Below are 12,991 nucleotides of genomic sequence, written 5' to 3'. Positions count from 1 at the left end.
GCAGAGTATTTGATGTAGGATTTTTTTTTTTTTTTTTATTAAAACATAGACAGGCTGGTCCTAAACAAAGGAATCAGCCTAAGACACAGCTTGTGTATGGCAAACACTCCTTGCCATACTATATCTCGAGTAATATCCCCCATTGCTCAGATAATTAACCCACATATTCTGTGGGTAAGCGTGCTGGGTTAGAAACGCCCGAGTCCATACCTAAGAATCTAATGGGTATCCCACTAAACCCCCAAAAAATGTAAAATATATATATATATAAATAAATCAATACAGAGGAGAAGGGGAAAAAATAAAAGAATAAAAGAATAAAATAAAAGTGATGTTCTGAACATCACTTAAATGTTAAGTGTTTATTATGTGCTTCTCTTCCCAGAATCTCTCATTAAAAATCTATTAATTCCAATTTGTAATTGTGTAGAGGTCTAATTGACCACCTATATTATTTTTTTTCATCCTATTTATTCCCTTACCAATCTTGTGCCATTTATCTAATTTTCACCTAGTAAGTAAACCACTCCATATAACTTATTAATTTTTTACTTTACAGTGCTCTTTTCTTTTCTCCCTCATCATTTTCACTTTTTCACTTAGTTATACAAATCTTCATGACTCTCTTAATCCCTTGTGAGTTTGTTGATAAGTATATGTGGCAGTTTCATCATTAAATAAGTATTAATTAACACCTCAATCCTTTGGTGTGTATTATTTAACTTGTGACTCTTCTCCCACCTCCCCCCCTCTAATTTCTTGACATCACCTGCTGTCTGCCTTTTCTAAATGTATTTATTTTTATTCTGCTAGTGTATATACTTCCTCTTTATATTGTGTACATCTATAAATCATCATTCATCACAACTACAAAAATAAATAAATAAATAAATCAGCAGATGCCTTTCCTTCCCCTTTTTCTCCCTTCCCCCTCTCTTCTTCCCCTTTCCCTTTCCTGTCCTCTCTTTTTATATGTTTCCAATTCTGTTGTCTTTATTTGTTCTGACACACCTCTAATTCTTAGGTTGTTCCTCCTTGATCTGTCCTCCAGATCTATAATTTTATTTTCCTGATATAGTAGAATAGTTGTAAGAGGAAAAAAACTACAGGAGGTAACAGGAGAGAAAAAAAATAATAAAAAAGTAATACCAAACAAGAAAAAACACACAGAAGATCTTTATTTATTTGGTATGGAGCAGGGATCGTTGCAGGCGGTGGTGGAGGTGCATAGCCAGTTTGCGCCTTAGGTTGGCCAATTCTTGGAAGGTGGTCAAATTTTGGTGCGCCTTATTTGTCTTTTCCAGTTCTTGGATTTGATCCGTGAGCTCTTGAATTTCTGCTTCCATTAATTTTTTTCAAAACGGTGTCCCTAGCTATGAAGAATCCCCTTATGGTGCATGTATTGTGTCAGGGTGCTGGTCTCGTCTTGGAGGAGGAGCGGGTCATAAAGGAGTGTTTCTTTAAGTCGTCAATGAGTGGACCGTGGTCTGGATAGAAGTGGTCAGCAATACCCGGGCATGGTCTGCCGTATGTACCTGAGATAGATAGTAGTGCAGGACAAAAAAGTAATCCAGTCGTGAGGATCTAGTGTGGGGCATGGAGTAATGAGAGTAGTCCCGACCATCTCGGTGCAGAGCACACCAGCAGTCTGCAAAACTGTGAGCATGTAGAAGGTTCTTCATCATCAGTGGGACCTGTGCGGCATTGCTGACACGCCCGTGTAGGTGTCAACCCGAGGATCCAGGGCAATATTAAAGTCTTTCCCAAGGATCAAGAAACCATCTGTAAATGTCATTAAATGTTTAATTGTACACTGCAAAAACTTTCCTTGTTTGGAATTTGGTGCGTAGATGTTGGCCAGCGTGTATGTCTGCCCTAGAATAGACCCTTTCACAAATACATAATGACCCTCCTTACCTACAAGAGTGTCCCTGTGTTGGAAAGGGATTGACTTATGAATGCGTAGTGAGGTCCCTTTAGATTTACTCTCGAGATTATTCCCATAAAAGCCTTGATGTAAAAGTGATTGGTCAGTTTCGGGGCGGTACCCTCCCTGAAATTAGTTTCCTGGGCAAAGACTATTTGTGCGTTTTGTTTCTTAAAAGTATATGTTTCTCCAGGGTATTAAGGTGTTTTGCGTTAATAGACATGAGTTTCAAGGCCACCGGGGAGAAGGGGGTAGCACTGTGTGCCATTATCTGAGATTTTTACAGGGAGGGGTGTATGAGGGGAGAGACATAGAGGATGGGAAAAAAGCAGAAAGGGGGAGAAAGAGAGTGAAAGAGGTGGAAAGAACGTGAGGGGGGAGAGAGGAGGCAGAACGCGAGGGGGGTAGTAGGAGGGGGGAGAGAGAGGAGAGGGGAGGGAGAGGGGGGAGGGGATTGAGATGAAAGTAGGATCAGATGAACCAGGTCAGCAGAAACAAATCCGCCGGCAGGTCAGGCGTTTCTTGTAGTTGGCCACCAGGTTTGCATACATCTCAGGAGGCATTTTGTCCCACTCCTCTTTGCAGATCCTCTCCAAATCATTAAGGTTTCGAGGCTGATATTTGGCAACTCGAACCTTCAGCTCCCTCCACAGATTTTCTATGCGATTAAGGTCTGGAGACTGGCTAGGCCACTTAATGTGCTTCTTCTTGCCTTGGCTGTGTGTTTTGGGTCATTGTCATGCTGGAATACCCATCCATGACCCATTTTCAATGCCCTGGCTGAGGAAAGAAGGTTCTTATCCAAGATTTGATAGCACATGGCCAATGTCCCTTTGATGCAGTGCAGTTTTCCTTTTCCCTTAGCAGAAAAATATCCCCAAAGCATAATGTTTTCACCTCCATGTTTGACAGTTGGAATGGTGTTCTTGGGGTCATAGGCAGCTTTCTTCCTTCTCCAAACATGGCGAGTTGAGTTAATGCCAAAGAGCTCGATTTTGGTCTCATCTGACACAACACTTTCACGCAGTTCTCCTCTAAATCATTCAGATGTTCATTGGCAAACTTCAGACAGGCCTGTACATGTGCTTTCTTGAGCAGGAGGACCTTGCGGGCGCTGCAGGATTTTAGTCCATCACGGCGTACTGTGTTACCAATTGTTTTCTTGGTGACTATAGTGCCAGCTGCGTTGAGATCTATAAAAATCCTCCTGTGTAGTTCTGGGCTGATTCCTCACCGTTCTCATGATCATTGAAACTCCACGAGGTGAGATCTTGCATGGAGCAGCAGACCGAGGTAGACTGACAGTTATTTTGTGTTTCTTCCATCTGCAAATAATCACAGTTGTTGTCACCTTCTCACCAAGCTGCTTGAAGATGGTCTTGTAGCCCATTCCAGGCTTGTGTAGGTCTACAATTTTGTCCCTGATATCCTTGGACAGCTCTTTGGTCTTGGCCGAAGTGGAGAGTTTGGAATCTGATTGATTGATTGATTGATTGATTGCTTCTGTGGACAGGTCTCTTTTATACAGGTAACGAGATGAGATTAGGAGCAATCCCTTTAACCCCTTAAGGACCAAACTTCTGGAATAAAAGGTAATCATGACATGTCAGACATGTCATGTGTCCTTAACCCCTTAAGGACCAACCTTCTGGAATAAAAGGGAATCATGACATGTCGCACATGTCATGTGTCCTTAAGGGGTTAAGGGGTTAAGAGAGTGCTCCTAATCTCAGCTCGTTACCTGTAGAAAAGACACCCGGAGCCTGAAAATCTTGCTGATTGATAGGGGATCGTTCAAAATCAGCAGGGGATCAAATATTTGTATCCCTCACTGTACATGATGTGTCCTGATTCATGCTCATCTGGTCCATAGATTAATCCAGGAACAGGTGGAGAAAAATTAACGTGAGATTCATCACAGTGGATTGCTGGAAGTGATATGAAGAGCATTCCATCTCAACCAGCAAGAAAATAAATGTCAAATAATTAATAGCTTTTCCTATAGATAATTCACACATTTAGGAGGCCTGAAAATAGTTTTACACTACCCTTGCAAATGGCATCTGTCTAACATGCTAAAGAAAACATTACTACTCTAAGTATACAAGAGTACTAAAAGGGATTCGATACATCCTAAATGGTCAACTATGTTTGTCTGTTCTTTGTGAGAGTTTCTTACACTTTGTTGTATTAACAACATTAATCTTTGAAAGCCTATGAATATGGTGCATGCTTTGGAATTTTATACTCAATAACTTGCAAATAGCCACTGGCTATGTATAAACTGTATAAACTGTATAGGTAAACTGTATAGGTAAATAACCAAAGCCAAGTGATGGTGGATACATTACCCCATGGCTGCTGTAAGGTCATAGTTTTGTGTGTTTCTGTTACCTAGGAAACTTGTTTCCAATTCTTAATCAGGGTTAACCCCTTCACTGCCCTATAGATTTACTCTACATTAGGCTTCCACTCCATTAAATTTTCTGTTACCTATGAGCAGGTCACACTGTCGGTGATAGACACAAACCACGCCAAAGCTGAGCTGAGCAGATAGGTAAAGTGAGAGCCGAGGTATAGGAGAACCTACGTATGGAGCCGGAACCTGAATGAGAATGTATTCTATGATCTTCTCGCTGCAAACGAAAATAATAAGGACATGAAAGACACAATTTTAATAAAATTAAGCCATTAAAATAGACAATACTGATAGCTAAGTGAGATAACCATATTGGAAACATGGTCATCCCTTACTATCTCAGTAAGGGAATATTCATAACATTTTAATAAACTTTTATGCTAATATACATCTAATATCCATGCAAGTGTAATGAAGCATTGAATGAATGTTCGGTTATAAATACATTTAGAAAACTGGGTCCATCAGATTAAGCCAAAGAATGATCTTGGGGGAAAAACATTTTGGGGAAGGCTCCAGATGTTGAAATCTCCCTCGGGACTCCAGACTGGCAACTGCTCATAGAATAACAGAGACTTAAAAAGGAATGGTTACCAGTTACAAGCTGGTATGCTTTTATGTTCTAATAACCTGGTTCATTTTGATAATGCATGTTTTTTATTTTTTAAGACATTTTCATACTGTACATAATACACTTTGGGAGTCTTTGCATTCCATTGTTGCACAGAATCGAATATATGTACCGGAGTGGTGGATTGTGACTTTTGAGAATATATTTGATCACTGAATTGCTTAGGATGCTTTGCGTTTAATAAATACACCTTGAGTGGGGTGTAGTTACTTTTGCATTACAGAATAGGGACAGCACACAGAGCACTAAGGTATGCATAACAGAGAGAGTGAGAGCTGAAAAAGAGAGCACGATGATAAGAAGCCAAAGGATTCATACAAAAGAGGGAAGAGCATGAAGAGAAGTAATTTAGATAGAGAGAAGAGAAAGACCAATGAAGGGGCACTCAGATCACTAACCAGTGTTTATACACTGTATAAAAAATGCTACTTGCTTTTGATTGTCCCTATTTTACAAGGAATCTTATCCTCTTTCAGTTCCATGGTGACATCAAGGAACTGAATGAAATTACCCCACTTATTACAACACATGGGCAAAAATATGTATATATGGAATGAGGCAAAAATGTGATTCTTTGTTAAACAAATTTGCATATGTCCACCCAGAATCCTTTGCGGTATTAACATAACTGCAGATTCGTGATTTCTGTGGGAAAAGCAAGTCTTATGGCTTGAATGGTGTGCAGATTTTTGTTTAAGATTGTATTAACTATCCACAGTCTTCAGGTGGAAGGGATTTTCAATCACAATTTTTTCCCCACCATAACCTTTTTTGTTTTTGCTTCCCAAGCACTACCAAGCCTCAATAAGCAAACCAGTAACCAACCTCATGCTAATGATGGTTCACTGGCTTTGCATCTTTTCTTAAGTTGTGTTTCAAAGCTGTTGTATACAGCAAACACAGACTCAAAGAAATCCATGTTTAAAATGGAATGAGGCAAAAATGTGATTCTTTGTTAAACTAATTTGCATTTGCCCACCCAGAATCCTTTGCGGTAGTAACATCACTGCAGATTTTTTTATTTCTGTGGGAAAACAAGTCTTATGGCTTGACTGGTGTGCAGATTTTTGTTTAAAATTGCATTAACTATCTACATATATATATATATATATTCCATTCCAAAATAATGGACATATGGCAACATCCACTCTGCAGGGAACACTTTCCTCTACACCAGAGTTTCCCAATAGGTGTTCAGCAGAAAATGGCCACAGATGGCGAGGGAGCAGTTGCCAGTGATCTCCCTGCTCAGCTCCCTCGCGCGCACAGCAGTGATGCTGGAGCTGGAATATGACGTCACTCTGGCTCCGGCATCACTAAGAGGCGTGCGAGGGAGCTGAGCCGGGAGATCACCGCTCCCTCGCCGGATGCACGCCAGCCGCCCCACTGGACCCCAGGGACTGCACGGCGGCCGCTCAGCAGCCCCACTGGATCCCAGGGATGTCACGCTCAGCCCAGCAGCCTCATTGGACCACAGGCACATAGAGACTCCATGTCAGCACCCCCAAAGGTAGGGAAGTTGGGTGGAGTAAAATTTAAAAAAATAATAATAGATTGTATGTGTGTCTGTTAGTGAGTATATGACACTGTGAGTATGTGTCGATGTGTGTATGTGCCAGTGTGTGTATCTGTGGGTGCAAGTGTGTGTATATGACACTGTGTGTATCTGAGTGTGTGTGTATTTGTGAGTCAAGATGTGTGTGTCTGTGTGTCAGTGTGTATCTGAGAATGTATCTGTGTGTCAGTGTGTATCTGTGTGCCACTATGTGCCAGTGTGTGTGTATCTGTGTGTCAGATACATACACAAACACACACACAGATACACACTGACACAGAGATACACACACCGGCAAATACAAACACAGATATACACACCTTGACACACACTGTCAAATACAAACGCAAATACACACACTTTGACACATACATACACACACCTTGACACACAGATATATACACACACAGATACACACTGTGTGTCAAGGTGTGTGTATCTGTGTCAGTGTGTGTATCTGTATGCCACAATGCGCCAGTGTGTGTGTATCTGTGTGTCAGATCAGATTCATACACACTGACACATACAAACACAGATACACACACCTTGATACACAGACACATACAAACAAAGATACACGCACCTTGACACACAGATACATACATACACACACACACACACAGATACACACTATGTGTCAAGATGTGTTTATCTGTGTGTCAGTGTGTTATCTGTGTGCCAGTGTGTGTGTATCTGTGTATCAGATACATACACACACAGGCACATACAAACACAGATACAAACACAGATATACACACACCTTGACACACAGACACACACCGGCACATACAAAAAAACTGCGCAATTTTATTATTTTTTTATGTTAATACACTATGTCAAAGGGTTCCACAGGAAATAATAATTAAAAAAAAAAAAAACCTGCTCTACACAATAGAATATTGCTGCTGTATTGATTTGGTTACGTCCACAATTAAAAGCATTAGTGAACACTTGCCATTCTACACATGACCCTAGGTTTGATAGATGCAGCTTCAGTATATAAACCACTTGTTGTGTAACGTGTTGCGTAGACTTTTTTTCCAGTGACAGTATAGAACAAGTGATTTTTAAATGTTTCAACACCACCTGAACTTCTCTTATGATTCTTCTTACAATTGGCTATTTCCATTTTACAGCAAAAGGCTGGGGTGGGGCAGCTAAAGCAGAACATAAATCTGATATCTGATATAAATCTTTGTCATTGCCACACTGAATGTTTTCCCACGTGATTGATTGGATACACATGGCAGCATATGTTGTACTGTAGATGAAACTATCAAATCCACTCAAATGGATGTCCACATACTTTTGACCATGTAACATACTTATGAGATAGTTTTTATGAATTGCATTGTGCATTTTAACTAATTTCCAATAATAATAAATAACAGGCAGCAAAGCAGCTACAGACAACATTTCTCTAAGAAAAAAGGTAACAGAACAGCACAGTCAGCATCATGTCCTATTATTTAAAGAATGAGAACCCTTTTTAAACTGTCAGATTCCAGTGAAAGAGTGTATCATTCATAATTCATTAAATGGATACTGTTGGCAGCTGCAGCATTTCAAATGTGTTAGAGGTATGTCATTGACTTCTGTTGAAAATCAAAAAGCACAAAGATGAACCCGTTCGGTCTGAGCAACGGCACTAGACAGGGATGCCCATTGTCGCCCTTATGGTTCGCTCGATCGTTGGAACCACTCCTTCAGGCAATACCCGCAGCCCCAGACATTAAAGGGGTGGACGTCGGAGGGCAAAGATACGTGGTGTCGGCATTCGCAGATAACGTCCTACTGATTCTGACTGAACCGAGGGAATCCATGGCGGCGCTAACAGTTGTCTTGAAGGAATTTGGAGAATTGGCCGGATATAAGGTAAATATATACAAGTCCAGCGTATTACCCATAGGTATGGCAGAGCTGGACGTCGCCTACATAGGGATGACCTATAAACTACGAATAACGAGAGATCACATTAAATACCTAGGCATACGACTGACGGCAGACCCATCTAAATTATTCCAACAGAATTATACCCTGCTGATTAGGACATTGATGACGGACATGGAGAAATGGACAGAAAAGGCAATTTCTTGGATAGGGAGGATTCATTCTGTAAAAATGAATGTGCTACTTCGAATATTGTTTTTGTTTCAGGCGCTCCCGATTAGAGTAACCAGATCTGACTTGGGACCGCTTCAACAAACCATAGGCAAATTTATATGGCAGAACAAGAAACATAGGGTCTCACACATTCTTTACCAAGCTAGGGTCAGGGGCGGCCTGGGCCTTCCACACCTACATTTTTATTATGAGGCAGCCCAACTGGCCCAGGTGGCACTGTGGCATTCTCCACCGGAGGAAATGAGATAGGTGGACCTGGAAGCATCCCTTATGGGGATGGATATGCCTCAGTTCTTTATGTGGACCCCTAAGGAGCACAGATCAAACATCAGCGTGTCCTGTCCTGTGATTTTCAATTCACTGAAGATATGGGACACAGCCGCTCCTAAGCATGGCTTGGTGTCCTCCCCTTCTCCGATGACCCCTCTGTTTAGGAACAAAGCTTTCCTACCAGGAATGACAGCCCGGGAATTTAGAGGCATAGAACGTGCAGGGCTGCAGAGATTACACCAGCTGTTCGAGGGGGGGGTCGTTTGTGACGTTTGAGGATCTGCAAAATAAAACGCCTCTGCGACCCTTTGACTTTTTAATATACCTCCAGATTAGAGCTTATGCCCAAGACCTTCAGGTTAAAAAAGCCGCAGAGGCAAAGAAGACGTTCTTTGAAAGAATGTGCGCAAAGGAACAGTTCCCGAGCAGACTGATTTCACTTCTCTACTCACATTTGTGCAATAACACATTAGAATGGGGAGGGATTACATACATAGACCAATGGGAGGCGGAATTAGGAGAGACTTTGGAGGGAGTGGAGTGGCAGGAAATATGGGAGGCAGCCGCGCAGTCCTCTATGTGTGTCTCGCTGCAGGAACAATCATATAAGACGCTATTTCGATGGTATGCTACACCGGTAAAGTTAAGCCATATGAACCAAACTATTACAGACCTATGCTGGCGGGGGTGCGGTCTCAAGGGCACATATGTTCACATGTGGTGGGAATGCCCAATTGCACACGTTTTTTGGCAACAAATTGCGCAGTTGTTGCGAGAAATATTTGAGAGAGAGGTAAAGCTAGACCCATAGGTATTCTTGCTAGCCAGATCTATAGAGAACTGGACAAAAGCGGAACTGACCCTATTGCATAAGGTGAATCTAGCCGCTAGGAGAGCTTTGGCACAGGTATGGCTGCGAAGAGAGGCTCCAAAAATTGCTGCGGTGATCCGGAAAATTAAAGATAATTATCTCATGGATGACCTAACAGCCCGGGTTAGGGGTACGACGAAAACGTTTGAAAAAATTTGGGGCCCTTGGGTAGCCAGCGCAGCAAGTGCTTGATGTACACACGAGTGAGACTCCCTTGGACGGGATTGGATCGATTAGATGTGGGTTGGCCTGACTCCCCCCGCACCCCCCCTCCCTTTCCCTTTCCCAATTCTCTCACTTCCTACAGTCATGCTTACCCCTCTTACTTCTCTTTTCCTTTCTTCCTTTTTTCTGTGAGAACTACTCACAACTGTTATAACAAAACCATGCAATATGTACACAACTTGTACCACGAAAGGATGTGGACATGTGATCACAGGAGCAAACGGATAGAAATTTGAAAGAGATTAAGAAAAAGATTTATAGGATCCGTACATGAACGCATGGGAAAGGATAGGGCATGTCCTATCGATAAAATAAATGTTTGTATGGTAATTTTAGCCTCTTTATGTTTTTTATAATTTTCCTTCTAAGTTATAAGTTAAAAATCTACCAGGGAGGACAGGGAACCAGCGTTGTACTGTATGATAGTCACACTCCAGGATGCAATGGTGAAGTAACGGTTTGCAAGGAGTGTTAGCCTACTGTTATTAAAAATACGATTGGAATCTGTCATGCACAATGTAACAATATATTACAATGTCTTGATGTGTCATGCTTTCAATGTAATGTTCTGCCTTGGAATAAATAAAGAATAAAAAAAAAAGAAAAAAAAAGAAAATCAAAAAGCAGGGGATTATGGCTACAATTCCAAAATTTGGAAGTAATAGACCAAGTTTATGAAGCTGGACAACATTACTTTTTTCTTAAAGACCTTAGATTTTTTTTCATATTAAAGGGACACTGCAGAGCCCAAAGCAATTTCACTTGCTGAAAAGTTTTATGTGTGAAGAGTGTGTCCTCTTTTTTTTTTTTTATTTATTTTTTTTTTCATTTTGCAAAAAAGTGCAGATTTCTTCAGAAAGTGACACTTTTATAAATTAACCTGATTATTCCTGTAACTTCCTGGTTTGGTTAGCTCAGTGGAGTTAAACTCAAACGGCAGCAATTGCTCAGAGCATCTGTGTTGCAAAGTCTTTTCATCGAGCTGCATTTGGGAAGTCTGTGATTGGACAGCCACACAAAGTCTGGGAGGGGTTAGAAGGGGAGGGTTTTCAAAGGCAGCAGACAAGAGAAACTGCAGGTTTTGCAAGCTGTTTTAGATATACCTCCAATTTAAAAAAGCATAATTAAATGCATGAAAGTTTTAGTTTGGGGTATATCTATTACCCTCCCAAGGATGGCGGGCGTGCTATGCCGTCCTTGGGGACCCGGCTCTAAACGCCAGCAGGCGGCATAGCACGTCCTTGCCGTCCTCTTCACTTACCTGCTCGCCGGCGATCGCGATGGGTGGGACTTACCTGGCATCCCAGGGAGTCCCCCTGCGTCTGATCCGGCCTTCCTGGGCCATGTAATCGCGAGGTCCTTGCGAGGACTTCACGATCACATGGACGGAATAGCAGTCCATACCAGTGCCAGCAGGGGGAGTGCCTGGAATGACAGGTAGTCCCCCTACTGCCTCAAATAAATTAAAATAAAGTTAACACACAGTTTAAAATTAAATAATACATACTTAGATCATATATATATATTATATATATGTACATATAATATATATATGATCTAAGTATATACATACACCTACACATACATACACTGTCTAAGTGTATTTTAATAATAAATATATATATATATATATATCAATCAAAATACACGTAGAATGATATTAAATATATATATATAATTATATATAATATAATATTAAATAAAATAAATATATATATAGGTTAAAAATTATAAATAAAAAAATAAGAAATAAATAACTAAAAAAATACATATATGTGTAATTTCATTCTAACTGTATTTTGATACCAATATATATATATATATATATATATATTGATATCAAAATACACTTAGAACGGGGGCGGAGCCAAGCAACTGAACCGAGCAGACACTTCATGAGAGCTCCCGGCGATCAAAGAATAATACACCCCATCCTGGTCACAAACACCCCAATACCTACCCCAGTGGAGTCCCTCAACTGTAGGAAACAGGGATGGGACGAAAAACCGAAAAAATTAAAGCCTGACAAACCGCACCCGAGCCAGAATATCGGCGACCTCCTGCGCAGGGCGCACAGCATGGCTAGGCCCAAGATGGCTGAATACCCCAAGAACTTCTCGGATGTATCGGATGACTTCTACCTGGAGGGGGAGGAAGACGAAATGTCCGAACCGCAACCCACCAAAAAGGCCTCCAAAAAACCTGACACCTCACCGGTCACCACCGAGGTCCTCACAACGCTTCTAGCGACCCTCCAGAACACGATACTGGCGGACACAGCTAAGATCCGCGAGGATATAAGGGGCTTGTCAGGCAGACTGGGCACTTTGGAGGGATCCTCCGGGGAACACACCACGCAAATCTCCTCCCTACAACGGGAGATAGACCAACTCCATCGGCAGCACAAATCATATGACCAACGCCTGGCCACAATGGAGGACACAAGGCGCAAAAACAATGTGAAAATAAGGGGACTTGGGGAGGACATACCGAACGAAGAGCTGCCTCACCTCCTGCGGCGGCTATTTACAAAGACTCTACCCCAGCAAACATTGACTGCAGACGAAACTCCACTTCCAGCTGACAATGGACGGACTGATCTCCATCGCCCTTCAACAGTTGCCACGGGCGCCTAATCACCGATATCAGATGACACCGGACTGTAAGACGAACTTGTCCCTCCTAACATGCCTCATCTATTACTAGTTAACTCTCCTCACATTATAGCCTCGCATGGGCATTGTAGTTGTATACAAAGACCCTCTGGACAGACTGGTTTGGCAAGTTATGTGTGTTTTTTTTGTTGTTTGTTTTTCTTCTAGTCCCAACAGACACAAAAATTACTACACCAATAGCTACGAAAGCATCATTCTTCTTTCTAACATGTAAATAGTTTACTCCCCCTAAATGTTGATATGCAATGTACATGCTATGTACTCTGTAGGCATCTGCACAGACGAAAATTCTAC

The 12,991-nt window shown here is 41.5% G+C and overlaps 1 protein-coding gene across 1 annotated transcript in view; it reads right to left on the bottom strand.

Moving 5' to 3' along the window:
• Positions 1-12,991, bottom strand: part of REC8 (REC8 meiotic recombination protein) — a 142,071-nt gene that overhangs the window by 104,333 nt on the left and 24,747 nt on the right. The window contains exon 3 of the mRNA XM_063456522.1: positions 4,421-4,563. Coding sequence (XP_063312592.1) covers positions 4,421-4,563 — 143 coding nt within the window. The remainder of the gene's footprint in view (positions 1-4,420; positions 4,564-12,991) is intronic.

The sequence above is a fragment of the Pelobates fuscus genome, chromosome 5, assembly GCF_036172605.1.
Source record: "Pelobates fuscus isolate aPelFus1 chromosome 5, aPelFus1.pri, whole genome shotgun sequence".
NCBI classification, from domain to species: Eukaryota; Metazoa; Chordata; class Amphibia; order Anura; family Pelobatidae; genus Pelobates; species Pelobates fuscus.
Note: the sequence above shows the minus strand (reverse complement) of the source record. Positions and strands in the feature narration are given on the sequence as shown.